Here is a 17,306-nt window from a genome sequence, read left to right on the forward strand (position 1 = left end):
CTTCATCCCCTTTTTGAGGATGAGGGTTGGAGCAGCCATGTGGAATAACCATCTGAGCTCAGCTCAGGTGAGAATCTTTTAGCATTCTTTTGTGTGCTTGGGTTGTAAAGACTTGCTGGAATCGTCCTGCATCAGTGGGGTTTTGAGACTCAGCTCTCCTGTAAGCACTGGATAATGTACTTTAGGAATCAACACACTGTCAGGTGGGGAGACCAAGCTGAAACTTTTGTCATAGAAGGAGGCTAGGAAATGGATTTGACTTTCCATACACCAGTTAAAAGGAATGGAGACTTGCTCCTGCTACCTTGAGGATTCCGTCCTCAGAGAGGCAATCTGGTCCTGAATGATCAGTGGTACCTGGTTTTGTGTAAAAGTTTATGAAAGAAGACCTGTCTGTTCTTGTAAAAGAAGAGAAAAATTCTTTTTTATTAAGAATAGAGTAATAAACCAAGTAAGCTTTGTGTTTGTGCTCAATCAATTTAAAAGTTTTTAATGTGGGTTTAGTTGGGGTTAGAGTAGGTGTTTGAGTGAAGGGATTTTATGCTGTCAGTGACTTTTTTCAAATCTCTAGAGTTAAGCCCTGGAGTGCAGGTATAAAATGTCACATGGAGTTGGCACCAATTAAAGCTCCTGAGAATCTACCCTGTTTTTTTCAAAAGAGCCAACAGCCATGTTTGACATGTAGAGAGCCAGCAAAACTGGAGCTAAAGAAAGCTTTATTGAAAACCTGACTGCTTATTTTGGTGCTTATGTGGAACTTAATCTCTAGAAAATCTGGTCCAAAATTCAGTCTCATCCATGCCGTAATACCAATGTTTCCACTTTCAGGTGGACAACTTGACCCACACTGAATGAGAATAGCACAATGAAAGGAAGAAATAGGCCCTTGGGCAGGTATTTAATTTGTGAGCTTTGAAAAAATTCAGAGACATTGAGGAATTACTATGCCAGATCTACTGAAGCTTGAGCTTTTTGGAGTCAATGGAGTTCTCTTGCATAACTTCAGAAGACTATTTTATGCTGTTCTCTGAACTGGGTTATTAATAAACTGATAGGTTGATCATAAAGTGACTTTACTGGAAAGAAAGTTTACCAAGTGAAGAATTCAGTAAATTTTTTCCAGGCACCCATATCAAATAGATTGCTTGGTGTGATGAATAGTAAGCAATACTGCCTTTTAAGACTGCAGTAATACAAAGTGCTCCAAAAGCCTAACCCTAGCAGAACTGAGACCTGAGAACATGTAAATCATGCACCATCAGGCCAAGATCCATTACAGTATAGTGTAGTCCTAGATCCCAGCTGTTTCCTTTCTTCAAGTCCTTCACAAATGTGTACTAAAATAAGTTTGAGGCAAGTAATTGAACAGTTTGAAGAAATTCCTCATAGAAACTAATTTTAAAGAGTTTTGATTGTAATAATTTTATTCTAGCATATGGATTTGGGGCTTGATAGTAAGTTGATCTCTTTATGGAAATGGTAAATCATTAGCATTTTCTACCAAGAGCAGAAAAAAATTGTTTACAAATCATTGCATTCATTTCAGATTATTCATCAGAGTTGAAAGGCAACTGTTTGAGTTACTTTGTTATACCATAAACAGAGCTCTGGGAAGACCACATACTTTGTAGCATAATTGGGGGTTTGTGCATGTACCAGCTGAGACTTTCCTTCAGTAAGTGCTCAGCTAGTTTTCCAAAAAGGAAAATCTAGATTCCAGGCTGCTGTTCTGAAGGAGCAAGTTTGAGATGGCACTGATAGGCCTGCTGACTGACAGAGGACGGGTCTAACCAAGATGTCTCATTTATTTTCTTTCTTGTGCAGCGGTAGGCAAGGAAAGTCTTCACTTCCCCTTTCCCTACACGCTCCCAAAATCTCTGATGGGGTCGTGAAAATATTCACATCTGGAAAAGAGTAAGAACTGAGGGCAGGGAGGATTTTGATACAGAAAATTGGAGTCAATAGCACTTAACATTTCCTGGTTAATTAGAAAAAGAGGACTGTATACACACTTACATTGTAGTTCAAGACAGAATGAGACTGCCTGGTTTCCCTGGGTGCTGCTGTAAATTACCCCAGAGCTTTTTTCTCTATGAGAAAGAGCTACAACTGCTGTCACACGAAGGCAGCAAAAACAGCAATAGCTGAGTGAGCCCTGCTTACCTTAGTGTGTTGTGGCCAGTCCTGGTGGAATTAATTTCAGCAGGAGCTGTGCCAGTTTTTCTGAGGTTTGGAGTGTTGTGAATCACTTAGCTTTGTTGTGTTTCTTTTGCCCCTTCCAAAAATAAAATAAAAACAAAACACACACCAACTCCATTGCTGGCATGTTGGCACACACTGTGAAGTAACTTAACTGGCTGAAGAGTCTTGAAATAAAGGGAAAGCATGGAATTTTCAGGTGGCAAGAAAAAAGCAAAAAATGGATATGACACTTTCATGAGCAAAACAGGCCAATTGCAGAGTTGATTGTGGGTCAGATACCTAATAGTGGCAGTGTTGATACATAGATGTCTGTCAAACACTACAGCATAAAAACAGTTATGCCAAAGAGAAGTGATAGGGAATAGGCCCTCACAACAGCCAGTAGCTAATGCTGCCTTTGTGATTTTATATATTTGCCTATTAAAATGACAATACAGACATGGAACATTTAGATTTAAGAAGCCTTCTTTTCACTAAACAACGTTAAACAAACTGACAAAGTAGGGGGTTATGACTCCAGTAATTGAAACATGCTGTTCTGTTCAGGACCAGAACTCTCTAAAGACTCTTTTCACCCAGTAATGCCCTTTGTGTTTGCCTGCTATCCCTGCTAGAAATTACTGTAGACCTGAAGTATGTCTTTCCAAGTGGAGTGGGAATGACAGAGTGCAACAGCACACTTGGCAGATGGGGTCACAGCCTTTTTATGTTGTTCATGTTCATTGTGCATTGGAAATCAATTTGCAGCTCAGAATACATTAAGACATAGGGGGATTCCTCTCTCCACTGTTTGGGGTTTTGTTTCTTTTTTTTTTTTTTTTTTTTCACGTTAACTTCAAGCCTAGGATACAGGAAAAATAATTAGAGGGATTAATTTGGATTAACTGATTTGGGTGATCTTCATTAGCTTAATCTACAGCATGCCTTTTTTTGTGTTCCTCACTCTTCTAGATTTATGTTCTGAATCTGTGCATTACCCTGAATTTCTTTTTTCTTCTGTCTTCTAGATGTTGATGAGTGTCTGGATAACAATGGAGGGTGCCAGCAGATTTGTGTAAATACTATGGGCAGCTACGAATGTCAGTGCAAAGAGGGCTTTTTTCTGAGTGATAACCAGCACACCTGCATTCATCGCTCCATTGGTAAGTTTTCAGTGTGTAAAATGTGCTCTTCAGAAAAACCATGTTCAATCAGAAAAGCTGAAACAGTTTGGGGTTTGTTGGATTTTTTTGGTTTTTAATCTCCACTGTTCCCGAAATCATTTCACTGGTTGGTTGGATTTGATTGATTCCTCTGCTAGTCAAACTTGTAGCAGAGCCATAAATAAGACAAAGAGACAGGCTTTGGTTTGACACACAAATTATACTTGGTTCACACAGCAGACTCTTTGTGTAGGCAGAGACAGATTTTCAAATAGTAACTTTCTGGTTCTGAGTTTCCAGAACTTAAAAATCTGTTTATTGAATAATGATGCACCTGTGTTTCACCTTAGAAAGCGTGGTATCTTAAATCCAAGTGAGCAGCTTGTTACTTCTGTAAGTTACACAGCTTGTGGGGGTTTTTGCCAGTCGTGTAGCACATTATTTCACTGAAGACTGATCGTGGCTTATACTGTATCGACACAGGATTTTTCTTTGGTTCAGTACCCTGTCCTCAGGTGGATTAAAAACCAGTTTCTCTGTTGCCTATGAACAAGCAATAGAAACAAGGAATCCCTGCAGGACTGTGATCCTTGTCTGCTGCTGTTTTGGACTAGAATAAGCAGCTTTCCCTTTTCTATAGAATGTCAGACATGGAAGACAAGTTTGAGTGGAAAGGGAGAAAAGAAAACAACATAGCCATAAATCTTTGCAATTAAGTGGACTCTCTCAGTGTTCATTCAGGCTTCTGTGACCCTGGCAGCAGTGGGAATATACGCTAGCAAACTCATTTACCAATGAGCAATACAGAATGACAAAGTGGCAAGATGAGACTGGTGATCAACAGTGCTGTAAATTTCAACAGGCCACACAAATGCTTCTGAGATATTCTAAGTGATTAATACTAACCCGAAAATCATACTTAAACACAGAGTTTAGTCATTCTGTTGATAGGAAAGCAAAACATTGTCGTTTTGCTGCAACGCAGCATCTCAGAAATGTAGATGTGTTTCTGGCACTGTGTGTCTGCTTAAAGAGAATTGTAATGACAAGTAGTGATTTTGACTTTGAGAATCATGAAACTATGGAATATATAGAACTGTGGAATATATATAACTATGGACAGGTCTGCTTTTTAGCATGATTATTAAGTTTTAATTATTTTGATTATGACAAGAATATGCAGTTAGGCTACATGAACCCAGTGCATGTTTGAGGTTATTATCTAATAGGTTTTTAGTCATTCTTTAAACCTAAATTGTCCAGATTTATGTCCACTATAAAGTAACACTGACATAAAGATATCCAACAGAGCAAGGAATAGTAGCTGGAGGCTTAATGAAAAGCACTTGCAGAGTACTGTGCTACAATCATTATTTCAATTTGCACATTATAAAAATTCCCAGCTGTAATAAAAAAAGAATCTAGTTATCTGAGATGGAAACTAATGAAATAAATGAAAAATGAGACTCTAAAGGCAATAGTTTATTCTAAGGAATAGTTTCATGGGGGAAAACGGTGTTTTTTTATGGCAATGAGGATTCCTAGTTTGTCAGAAAGACTAGGGGAGTGGATTTGAACACTGATTGCTGTGGGCATATGATAAATAGGCATGGAAAATTCATTTGTGTTAACTTGTTTACAAAGAAAATGTCATATAAGACATGGATGTTTAATTTGAAGCAATATCTTAAAATTGTTGTAGATCTGAAAAAAACCAAGCAAACTACCAAATAGACGAGTGGGAATTGCAGTGTGTTTTATGAACAAATGGTTTGCAGCTTTTCAAAAGTAAAGTGTCAATTTACAATAACAGCAAACATTGCACTGCAGTGTCATGATCTCCTAACAGAAATACATCAGGTGGGTATGCTGGAGGAAGGAACTGAGATGAAATGATCTCTTTCACTTTTCAGAGGTGTCTGAACTGCAAACAGTAAACATGCATGGTGAGAAAGCAAATGGCTTTTTTAATATCTGTGTTTACTCGCTTTCGTGGCTTTCACTTGAAAACGCTGCTACAGAAACTGTTGGAACATAAAAATACACATCAACATATTTATCCAGAATGGTGCCAGGGCTATATTGTGGCTGTACCTCTGTTGATAAACAGGGTTTGAGTGGACAAAGGCACCCCACGCAGCCAGCACTCCAATCCAAAGACAAAGGCACTGACTTGCCAAAGCCCTTCAGCGAGTTTGCTGACTTTGTGCATAATAAGATCCATTCATTGTAGAGTGGATGCATTTCTATCTCGGTGAAATGCATGTGCAGTCACAAAATGTTGGTGTCCTCAACATTTCCTAGAGTCTCTCCAAGGACTCAGCTAGTCTCAAGCCACCAGCCACAAGGCTCTTCTTGCAGTTTGCTGCCACCTTCCCCCTCCTGCTTTCAAATGCCTTGGGAAAAAAAGGGAGAAGCTCTGCAAGGTGTTTAGGACATGATTGGAGTTGGGAAGAGTTAGAAGGGAGGGAGCAGCACCAAGCCTAAGGATGTCCTGTCTGCAGGCCCAGCTCACCCATCTCAGACACCAGCAGAGCTGGTGCTGATCACATGCTGGGAGCTCATTCAAGTCATGGCATGGTTTCAGAGCTTAAAAATGGCCTTGGGTATTGAGAGTTGAGCAGAGGAAGGAATACATCCCTTTTTGCACTTAGCAGGCAAAGGAATGGCATCTTCCAATAAGAGATATCCTCCTTAAAATTGCAGGCTGCTCTGTGAATTTTCTAAGTTTCCACAGATGTGCTTGCCTTGGTGTTTTTGGGGTGTTTTGTGTCACTGTGCTCCTACCCACAAGTTGTGTTCAAAAGCCATATTGCAGTTCATGATGTGGTCTTATGTTCTTGTTTTTTAAATGACATGTTGGCTTGCCATCCAGAAGTGTTATTAGCTCTTGTAGACAAAAAGGATTAATGATCTACAGAGAAATAATAATTTTATACTAGTGGGAAGCCAGGCTGACATTAAAGTCAGAGCAAACCATGGTGTATCAGCACTTGCATTGTTTCACTGTCTTCATTACAGGCCTACTTATTTCTTATGTTTAGTCCCAGTATCTTTTGGGAGGATGCTGTGCCCAGTACAACTTAATTTGGTTTTGCATAAAACTTAATTTCACTTTGCTGAGTCAGATTTCAGTGCTGGTTTCCTCACAATAATGATGGCAAGAACAGGGAGAGAAAATGGTAGGAAGAATAGATTGTAGAAGTTATAGAGAACTTAATAGTTTTTTATCTTTGTATATCTTAATTGCATGAGTGGGTATGAACACTGGGAATCATACCAGAGACAAGGTTGTGTGTGTTTCCACAAGACTTAGAGAGAAACCTGAATAAAACAGCTGTTACTGTATCATCTCCAGCTCCAGAGGGAGCATGTGTTTAATAAATGTGGAGATCACTATCATACCCTACTGCTGTGACTGAGGTTAGTGGGTTACAGCATGTTTTCACTGAATTTGATGATAAACCAAAAGCCTTAATTCAACAAAGCCTTGGGGCAGATCATTAAAGTCCTGATTTAGGAAAGCTGGTGAAAAAAATCTAAATTTGGCTTAAAAAGTATTAAAATAGACTTGTGCCTGTAGATAGACAGACAAAATAGACAGAGAGAGATTGCCTGTATGCCCACTGAAGCTCAGAGTGAGCACAGTGAAGGGTTGGGTGCATCCCATTTGCATTACAACTCACATAAGGTGTTGTGGGCAGGAGCCCTGGCTTCAAACTGCCTCACATACCGAATTCCCAGCTCAGTCCCACCCCCAGACCAAGCCTCCTAAAGCACAAAGGGTTTCTGCCTACAAGCAGCATACTTCAGGAGCTCTGTGGCTGGGAATACTTCAGCCCCTTTAGATTCCATCTCCTGCATCTAGCATAGTTATATTAATAACTGTGTCTTCTGTCTGCTCATCACTCACTGCCCATGTTTTTATACAGCAAGTACCAAGTAGGCTGAAAAGGCAGGTGAATTACAGGTGACAGGAGACGAGAAGAGGTGAAGTACCAGGTTATAGAAGGCTGAAGTCATGGTGGTCTCACCAAGTGGTGAAAAAGCTTTTTACACTGTTGTCACTGTCACTTTGAAGCCTGTTAAAACAGCGTTTAGCAAGGAAATGCTTTTTCACCTCCCCTTATCCCATTAGCCTTAGCAGAGTTAGAGAATTTGACATAAAGTCAAGCTACCACAACTTAGCAAGATTCTCAAAACCAGCTTGTCTCTTTCTGTACTAAAAGTGTGTAGGTTTAGACCCATAGGAAAAGGAAATGTGCTAAGCCACGCTGTCTTGCACTTGCTAAGCAGGCCTGTGGAATGGCTTATCATGCTTTTGCTGATACACAAAAACTTGTTAAACTTGATTAGGTGTTAAACCCTTGTTAATTTTGCAGTAGTAGCATAGGAGTCCATTGGTAGCTGACATCAAACTACTGAGTTTCTTCTTCTGAGGATTACAAAGCCATCTTTGTTCAATTTTTTTCCTTCCTATTTTCCATGATTTATTTTTATTCATGTGTTTTCTTAGTTCAGTGCAATTTTATAGTGGTACAGTAATGTGTTAGGACTCCCTGGGAGGAAGTGCTGTGCCCAGTCACTGAAGGAGGTGTTACATTTGGGATTCTGGGATTCTTCATTCCCATCTCTGGTGCTGATCCCTTGTGGGACTCTGGGCAAGAAGGTTATTGTGACTCAGAATTTCTGCAAAGCACTTTTGAGGACAGAGGTGTTTTTTCTATAGAAAGCACAAAAATCTCTTCATATTTAAATTCATGTGGAAGGGTAGCTTTAAATAATTAAGTGTTGCCAGCACTGTTCCAGACTTTATGAAGTACAAGTTTCTCATCCCAACTATGAAAGCTCTTTCATGATGATGTAACCAGTTAAACCTCAATATGCTTCACCATGGCTACCCTGAGTGCAGGCATTCTATGCACTGAACAGTCCTATATGTCTTTTTTCAGTTGGAATCCTCATATGATTGTAAAGGAATATATGTAAAGAAAATTTTATAAAGGAAATCAGTTCATAGGTAAAATAAAAAGAACACATTTCAGGCAGCAGCAGTTTTATCTGGACAAACTTAGTGTGATCTTGGAAACCTTTTCCTAAAACTGCACATATCATGACCTAAGTGTAATAGAAACTTGTCTCTTTACATGTTCCCATGAGGCATTTAGAATAAAACATTCAATTTATTATCTTTCACAGAATATAGAAGATATAGATAGATGTAGATATAGATAGATATAGATGATATAGATAGATATAGATATAGAAAAGCTATTCTAAATCTCAGTGTGCCCTGTTAGAAATGTGTAACTTTTTGAAACTGCGTATAACCCACAAAAATTGCTGTACTTTCATTTCCAGGATTCTTAATTGCTCCAGCAGCCAGGGTGAAGGACACCTTGCATTTTCTTTCTCTATTCCTATGGAACAGAAAGAGGTTTTAGTTTTTCTAGAAGGAAGATGCAACAGGTGAAAATACCTGGTATGAGTAAAAAGTAATTTCTGTTAGACCTGATCTCCCTCCTTTTGTATACAAATGACTTTTTGTGATACGAACTAGCAAAATGAAACTGCTGCAAAACCAGTTTAAGTGTAACCTGACTTAAGTTCAGCTGTGAGGGAAAGCAGTAATCATCATAGAATGACAAAATCAGTTTTAAGTGAAAGTTTAGGGATAGATGGGATAGCAAATAGTCTCACAGGTTGGAAAGGACCTCCAGCATTCTGTGGAAAAGGAGGTGAAAATAGTGCCCTGTCTGGTCACATCTTGAGAACCACCATCAGGAGTGATGATGACTCCAGTATGTTCCTGGGAGGTTGTTTCACTGAATGGTCATTCTCATTGTAAAAATTGTATTTCTTAGGTCATAAGATAGATAAAACTTTGGTCAGTGTGACTTGTAACCATTGCTCTTTATCTTTTCTCCTTGTGGTTCCTTGCAAAAAGAGAGCCTCCATCCTCTTTGTAGCTGCCCACTAAGCACTATTCAAATAAAACTAAGTCTGTTCAAATAAAACTGCAAAAGCAGAGTTTTAAGTATCAAAATTCTCACTACTATTTTGTTGATTCCCCCACCGCCCCCCCCCACCCCCCCCCCCCGCCTTAGCTTTTCACTTTAAGACCTTCAGTAAATGTCAGCTTAAATGCTTAGGATGTCATAGCACTGGAGACAAAGGCATGCTATTTTTGGCTTACAAAATTTTTTAATGCATCTGAAACCTGAGGCTACAATCTTCCATTTATGTGTAAGAAAATTGAGGTGTAAATATTATAGTATTGTCAAAGACTGTCTGGACTGCAGGAGAGATCCATCCATGAGAGCAGCTGCAGTTCTATTGCTCAGAGCAGTTCAGACAGAAACCAGGATGTGAGAAAATGTTATATGACATGAAATCAAGATAGATTTTCAGTATATCCCAAGTTGCAGAGTTAAATGCAAGCCAAGTAAAGTTGATTGCAGTCCTCTGCTGAGTTCCTAGGGACCAGTTCAGATTCGTATCTTACTTTCACTCAGCAAAATGGGACCAAGTCTCTGCACATTCTACTTTGTTTTTTTAGCTCACTTGCATTCCAAAAGAAAAATCTTGTGTTTCAAAGTTTTCTGGGACTTTGAATTCAGAAAGAAAACCAACTTTTGTTGAGTAGTCAATACCTATTGTTGTTTTGCTTCAGCTGATATTGAATTCACTAGAAAAGCAAAAGTTATGAGGATACAATAGTGGTGAGTTAATTGAAACTCAAAGGAAAAGTCTCCCACCACTCAGGAACAAGAGCAGATGTCCATCCAGATTTTGCCAAAATCTGGGATTGAATTCCAAGAGTGTTGTGCAGAAGCTGTCCTTCAACAGGTACCAGTTTTCAGCATACTGATTAGAACAGGCATACATATTTTAAAAAGCAAACAGAAAACAAAACAATGCTTAAAAATCCTAGCCTGGATGAGCTAGGAAGCATCAGCTGGTAGGTAATCCAGAAGTCATATGGATATAGTGCTTGAACAGTAAATGCACAGTTGAATATGACTAAGGGATAAACTAGGACATGCAGATAATTTCTCAACAAGCAAGAATCCAAAATGGTTTCATGGTACAGTCGTTGTTTCTGCATGGCTCCACTGCCAGCACCTTTTGGTGCGGAAAGGATGAAAACTAAAGGGGGAAAGTTAAGCTGGAGGTGCTCTTGGAAAGAGCAGCAGTTTGAAACAGCCTGCAGCAGCATGACAGGCAGCCAGCTCGCCAGGGGCAGCCCAGGGTTTGGGAGTCGGATCAGAAATCTCTCCACAGCTGGGTGACAGAGAGTGCAGCGAGCAGGCTGGAGCTCAGCAGCTCAGTGACTGGCAGTGCTGACAGCATGGGAGAACTGCACGCACGGATGGGAAAACACACTGGAAAAGCAGGACTTTTAGAAAAAAATTAAGAGGAGAAAACAGGCAAAAGAGGCTTTCACACTCAATCATTCAATAGCATTGGAAGTGAACCAATGTTTTGCTCATACTGTCTACTTTGGATATAGCAAGATTATACTAAATAAAAGAGCTGACATGTTTTTTAAAGGCCTCTAGCATCCAGTTGACTGAAACATCAGGTGAGAAAGATCTGGGAAGAATATTAAGCCAGGGCATACTGGAAAAAAGCTTGCATTCACACAGAGCACAGCAAAAGGACTCTGTTTCAAGTATTCCATATGTTGTATTTGTCACGTGTCTTTCTCTGAATGTAGGACCTGCTCTGAATACTGTGTAAAGATGCTCAGCAACTTTCATACCTGCTCTAGTCACTATGTGGCTTATTTTTTCACTGTGCAGAGAAATCAGTCACAGACCATGTTGCAGGCACTGTTCCTCTTTTCTGCTATCTATGACAAATCTCAGATGTGATCAGCAGGAGCTCTGGAGACTGATACTGCTATGTGTTTCTGGTTATAAACCAGGAGAAATACAAGATATGAATAGCAAATACCTGTCCATAAAAACTGTTAGCCTCCTGTATGTGGTATGCATTATATCCGTTCTGTTAATTATTCTGTTCCATGTAGTTATGTTTGAGGTTGCTCTGAGCTATTCTGAATTAATTTAGGAGTTAATGGAAATAGGAAGGGAGATGCATATATTTAATAATATTTCAGGCCTAAGTACCCTTGCATGCTTTGTTAAATTTTTTACCTTAGAAATCACTGTGAATGCTTTCATAGCAGGAACTTTGTAGGAGCACCATGAGATATTTTTAAGAGGGGACAAAAAGAAGAAGGGAGTGAGACAAAGGTATGTCAGGCAAACAGAAAATAAGAGAAGGAGGAAGAGAAACAGCCAGCCAAGTGGGAATGAAGTGAAGGAGAATAGATAGAAAATAAAGAGTGAAAAATAACCTAAGGTGAAAATCCATACTTCTTTTCTCTCCTTAATTCCCTGTCCCACCAGTAACATTTCTTTCCAGTATCTGCTCCCTTACAGTTTTCATTTAGGTAACTTCTCTCTTGTATAAGCCACAGTATTGTCACAGGACAGTCATGGTAGGAATCTTATTTTTTTTTTCTCAGTGGAATGGATTGTGTGCTGAAATTGCAAAGTCAACCTGCAATCATGAGCGAGTGATCAGGATGATTTCCCTGCTTTGCTGCTCCCAGGATTCCAGAAATGCAGAAACAGAGGTGTTAAGTGTAACAGGGGGAGGAGAGCAGCTGAACTATGTTCATTATTGATAAAAGCATTGAGCTTGTGCAGCAGATGGATTAACCTAGGGTTTGTGCACGATGCATAGTATGACTAATCATTTTCCAAAGGCTGTGCCTGATCTATCAGGGCTGAGAAGCTGCAAGTAATCTTTCTTCTCTTGTTCCATCATAAAGCATTCACCTTGGAGTAAAAGCAAGAGCACTTTTGGCCCCCTCTGATATGGAGTAGCTTTAAAGGTTCTGTGTGTTTATAGCTCACTAAATCACTTCACATGCCATGTGAGCCCATGTTATCCACTTTGGTGCTGCAAGCATTGTGTTACACTGGGGATTCACCAGAGCTGGCAGATTTTCTGCCTGCACTCTGCATGGGCAGAGGATGGTAAAATAGCTGCTATCTTCAATCCATATCAAACTGCAAAGTGCTAGAAAAGCCAAAGCTAAGAGCCTTCTTGCTAAAACATTAATTTTTAACAGAAATCCACATGATCAGTGTTGGCATTTCAGTATTTAGTGTAATGAGAATTGGTTATTTAAACTGACATTTCTTTGTAAGGCTACAAATGCCAAGATGGGGAAGCCGGAATGTGAATGTTCTTACACTGTGTATTTCTTTTCTCCTTCTGCTTCTTCAGAAGTGAACTCCTAGTTACTTGCTTTTCTAATCACTAATTGGCTAGAGCATGTCACAGGAGTTTACAGAAACTATCTCCACTCAAAAAGAGGAACTCTAACACCATGTGCTGTAACTTACGGATGTGAGGGACAGAAAAGTTAAATAATTTGCCTAGAGTTACACAGGAAGGCTGTAGAAATCACAAGAACTTTCCAGAAAGGGATCCTGTGAAGGGATCATCTGTCAGTGCATGCAGTTTAACTGATACTGTGTTGATTTCACCAAATATGTTTTGTTTAGCCAAGTGTCTGTTTTTATGTATGCTCCTATTATGAACAGAATGCAGATACCCTAAACCCCATTCTGCTGGTCTGTTATTTAATGCCCTCCTTTCATCCCTGCTGCACTTCAACATCAGTGATTGATGAATTATGTGTATGTGTTTGAAGTGTAGTGCAGGGAGCCCGGTGGATGACAGTGGATATCACAAATCCTGTTCTCTCTCGCCTTTGCTTCCCATATTTTTGTTCTCTATTGGCTCAGTGTTGTACATTGAATAATTTCTGATGATGCCAGGCAGCTTGACTTTTCACTGAAATTCAGGATGCCTGCTGACTTTCTGCACTGTGCCTTTGTAGAGGGAAGGCAGCAAAATTGGCATTAGAAATGGAGAGGTTCTGAGAAGTGAGGAGGAATACAACCACCTGAACGAGTCAACAGAATGTTGTCAGCATTATGTTTGAAAGAAGTGTATTCTCCCACTAAGCCAATGTTTGTTCTCTGAAGTAGTTGATTTTTCAATAATAATAAAAAATAATTATTATTATTAATAATAATAATAACAACAACAACAATAATAATAATAATAAATTAACACCCAAACTCCAAACCTCTTAAGCACTTAGGTGTGGACATATTGCCCTTGGCACTGTGTGGAAGTGGTGTTCAGGCAGCCTTGTCTGCCCCTGCAGGTGGCTGTTTTATGGCACTGAGAGTCCATGAAACCTCTCCTTGGGCAGAGAGGCTGTTGCAAGGAGCAGCTCAAACATGAAGCCTGATTTGCTGGCAGGAGGGTGTTCCTGGTAGTGTGTCTTAAATCGAGTTTCCTTTCACAGGTGAAATCTTTCAGTATTGGGGGAGCTTTGCAGGAAGGTACCAAAAGGTACTTCTGGAGGTGAGACTGGCCTGCCTGGGCAGCAGCTGTTTGCCTGCTCTTCTCCAGAACTGGGAGAAGAGAACTGCTCCTCACCTTTCCAGAGAAAATGCTTTCTGAGCTTCCTCTAAGCTTCCCAGGAAAAGCTATAATTTGGCCTAACTGCTTACTTAATGGTTATTTAATTGTTCTGCTCTAATTTGGGTCTGAAAAACATATAAAAATACAAACAAGCCTCTAATGAGCTGTTTTAAAGCAGGATTTGTAGTTACCTAGGCTAATCTGTGTCTCATACCTGAATCCAGAGTAATACATTTACCTGGGGATTTATGTTGAAAATGCTCCATGTGTAGATCTAAACAGGACTTTTGAGCATTTGGCATTAGTTCAAAATACCATGTGCTGTTCAATCTTCCTAGAATTCCCAGAAGGAGATAGGGAGCTGTCATTGCTGTGCTGTCTCTCAGAGAAGCTGACCACTTATTGGCCCCATGAACACTGAATTAATCTGGAGGATTGCCTATCAGGAGCTTGCCAAAATGCTCCATAAAACAGTCTCACAGCAAAGTAAAATGCCAGAAAAACAATAAAATCAAACAACACTAGTTGTAATAGTCAGCAATTAGAGCCTTTAAAAGGAACTAAAGGATCCTCCCTGGTGGGAGCAGAAGAGCTCTTGTGGTTTTCATGTTGTTTCTGTTGGTTTTATGCAAAAGGGTTATTAGGTGACTAAAGGAATTTTCCTGTTGTCCAGACTGTGGATTTGTTGTTTAACCCAGCTCTAGTGTATATGTAGTAGCACTTCTCAATGTCAATCAAATTCACTTCTTCCTATTAGCTATCAAGTGCCTAAACCCAAAATGTAAATAAATTTACCTCCATCTTATTTACATGTCATTTGGTTAAATATTTTTGGGGTTGTTTTGTTTCTTCATTTCCTCCAAAACACCTGCAAAGGCCTCATTTTCTTTTAGTGTTTTTAATGACTCATTTCATGGAGGCACTTCTATGCTGAGCCATACGAAGCTGAGCTGTCTCAAAAACAACTTTGTGATCACAAGTGTGGCTGTGTTGAAGGACACCTCATTTTTCCTTTTTCATATTTATTCTCTCTTTGGACTCCCATGAGTCCTGTTTACAGACAGAACCAGGATTACCATGCTTTCCAATATGGCAGGATTTCAGGAAAAGCACTGCCATTTTTTTCTGCTTACCTTGGCCACTAATAAATACCACCCAAATTAAAATCCATGTTCAGTGTTAAGCTGATGCTTTTCATCAAAGTATAGAAATTAAATACAGATGCTTATCAAGAAGAATTCTATTTTTGTGTGTTCACACAAGCACAGCAATATTACCTGCACTCTGTTTAGTCTTCTGCTGGCCTCTGGCAAGCAGCTTGTAGATTCCTAAGGATTTTCTTCATCTTTCTTTACTTAGATCATTAAAGCCAGGGATTGCTACAAACCAGATATGCTGCTAGCAGATCTCATGCTTATTTCCATGTGCAGCTCTGCCAGTGCATCTTCATCCTCACTTACTCTATCTTTTCACCTCCTTGCTCTTTATAAGAAATGGAACACCAATTAGTGTATACATGGTGACAAGGATGAAATAATGCAGCATTTCTAGCCTATGAAATCTGTAGAGGCCAAAGACTGCTCCGGTTACTGCTGTAGTGTTCTCTCTGAAGTGGAGATGAGATCCAAGCCTGATCAAACCGGTTCTGAAGCCCACAGAGTCCCAGCAGTTTCAGTAAGTTTTGAACTGGCATCACGAGACTGTGAACATCTGCCAACAGCAGAGATTGAATCAGAAGGTGAAGCAAATCATCATTATTTCTTTGGGTTGCACCATGGCTCAGGTAAAGAAAGTCAGGAGTAACTGTGCTACAATTCACTTCCTGCAGAAAAAAAATAGCAAATTATTTCACCAAACTATAGAAGTGACTCTAGATTCTATGCAGAGCTGTGAGAAAGAGAGTAAAAATCTAGAAACCAGGAAGTATTAAGTAGATTAAAGGCAGTCCTGAAGAATATACTTGCAGAGCAATTACACAGCCTACTATTCCCCAATGCTGCTAATGAATGTTATGGCAATAAGAGCAGAGCTATAAACAGGTGATGCTCTTCACTTTGGCACAGAAGAGAGCCTGCTAGTGTTAGGGTAAAGAAACTATACTGCAATGCTAAATAAGCCTCAATGCACAAAAAAAGAGCAATGATATGACAGCAGCAGTGTGGTTTGTGTACACAGTGGATGTTTCTCACCCGAAATGTGCCAGCAGAGCATACAGAGTTCTGAGAGAAGCAGGTTCTTCCACTTTCACACCACTATTGCCCTGTAAACATTTCATTCATCTCTGAAGTACAACTTGCAGATTAGACTTCCACTCATTGTGTTCTTGATAGCATTTGGTCTTAAATGGCTAATAACATAGGACTGCTATTTCAGGTGCCTCCACATGAAATCTGATGCTGAGTGCCCCAGAAAAAAAAAATTAACCATTTGTGACAGGAATGGGATCAAATTTGCTGCTTTGAGGAAGATGTATTTGCCTACAAATGCCCACTGTGTGTCTGTGTTAGATGCTGGTCATAGCATTTGAACAGAGAAGCAAGAGGAATGTAAATACTAGTGACAGTAAAAGCAGAAATTATAACTATGCTTTAAAATGGTCCTTTTGGTGATGTTGTTTAGGATTTTGTTCCCTGAGGTAACCAGAGAATGTTTTTTGAGTGCCTTAGTGGCACCATCTGAGTAAATCCTGATTGCAGGTAACTTTTCTCAAATGGCAAAATATTCATCATCCCCATGCTACACCCATCCTTCCCGAGCAGCTCTCACTTCTCCCCTGACCTAGACCCTGCAATATCCCCTTCCAGATTGTGAATCACTCATCTCTCTCCCTTGTGCCCCAACCAAATGTTATCATCACACCCGCTTGAACCCTGACATTTGTTTTGTGCAAGCTACGGTCGCTGCATGGCTCAGGCTGACATTTTATTCAGATTCCTCTTCTGAACTAAACTCAGGGAAAACACAGCAACATATTTTGTTTGCACAGAATGGCAAACTGTCTAACCATATAAGCAAGCCCCGTTAAAAGTTTGGAAGTTTTTTCATAGCTAAATAGCCCTTTTGTATTTCAACTAGAAAACAAGCTGGGTTGTTTTTGTTTGTTTTTTTTTTCTTTTTGGCCTAGAAAACAGTGTTGTACCACCAATGTATGTATATTTAAAATTTGTGTATACAAATACATATGCATTTTGTAAATACATTTGGCTAAGCTATCCTTGAAAGCAGCTGCTGTGACCCCACTCCTTGCTTGCTACACCCAAGGGAGGCAGCATTGATTTTCTTCTCTGAGTTTTGCAGGCTTTAATGAAAGCAAGGGAGAGGCTTGTGCCTACATTGCAATTTACTTTAATGTATGGGCAGTCTTTCAGACCTTTGTTGTTGGGACTATTCATGTGCTTAAGTGTTTTGCTGGATTGAAGCCACAGAGCAGTTAGCAAATTA

At 39.7% G+C, this 17,306-nt stretch overlaps 1 protein-coding gene across 3 annotated transcripts in view; it reads left to right on the top strand.

Annotated features, from left to right (window-relative positions):
* Positions 1-17,306, top strand: part of SCUBE1 (signal peptide, CUB domain and EGF like domain containing 1) — a 193,323-nt gene that overhangs the window by 47,384 nt on the left and 128,633 nt on the right. For all 3 annotated transcript variants that reach the window (XM_021535496.4, XM_085568577.1, XM_085568579.1), the window contains exon 4: positions 3,210-3,344. In XM_021535496.4, the coding sequence (XP_021391171.3) occupies positions 3,210-3,344 (135 nt within the window). The remainder of the gene's footprint in view (positions 1-3,209; positions 3,345-17,306) is intronic.

The sequence above is a fragment of the Lonchura striata genome, chromosome 1A (assembly GCF_050655825.1).
Source record: "Lonchura striata isolate lonStrDom1 chromosome 1A, ASM5065582v1, whole genome shotgun sequence".
NCBI classification, from domain to species: Eukaryota; Metazoa; Chordata; class Aves; order Passeriformes; family Estrildidae; genus Lonchura; species Lonchura striata.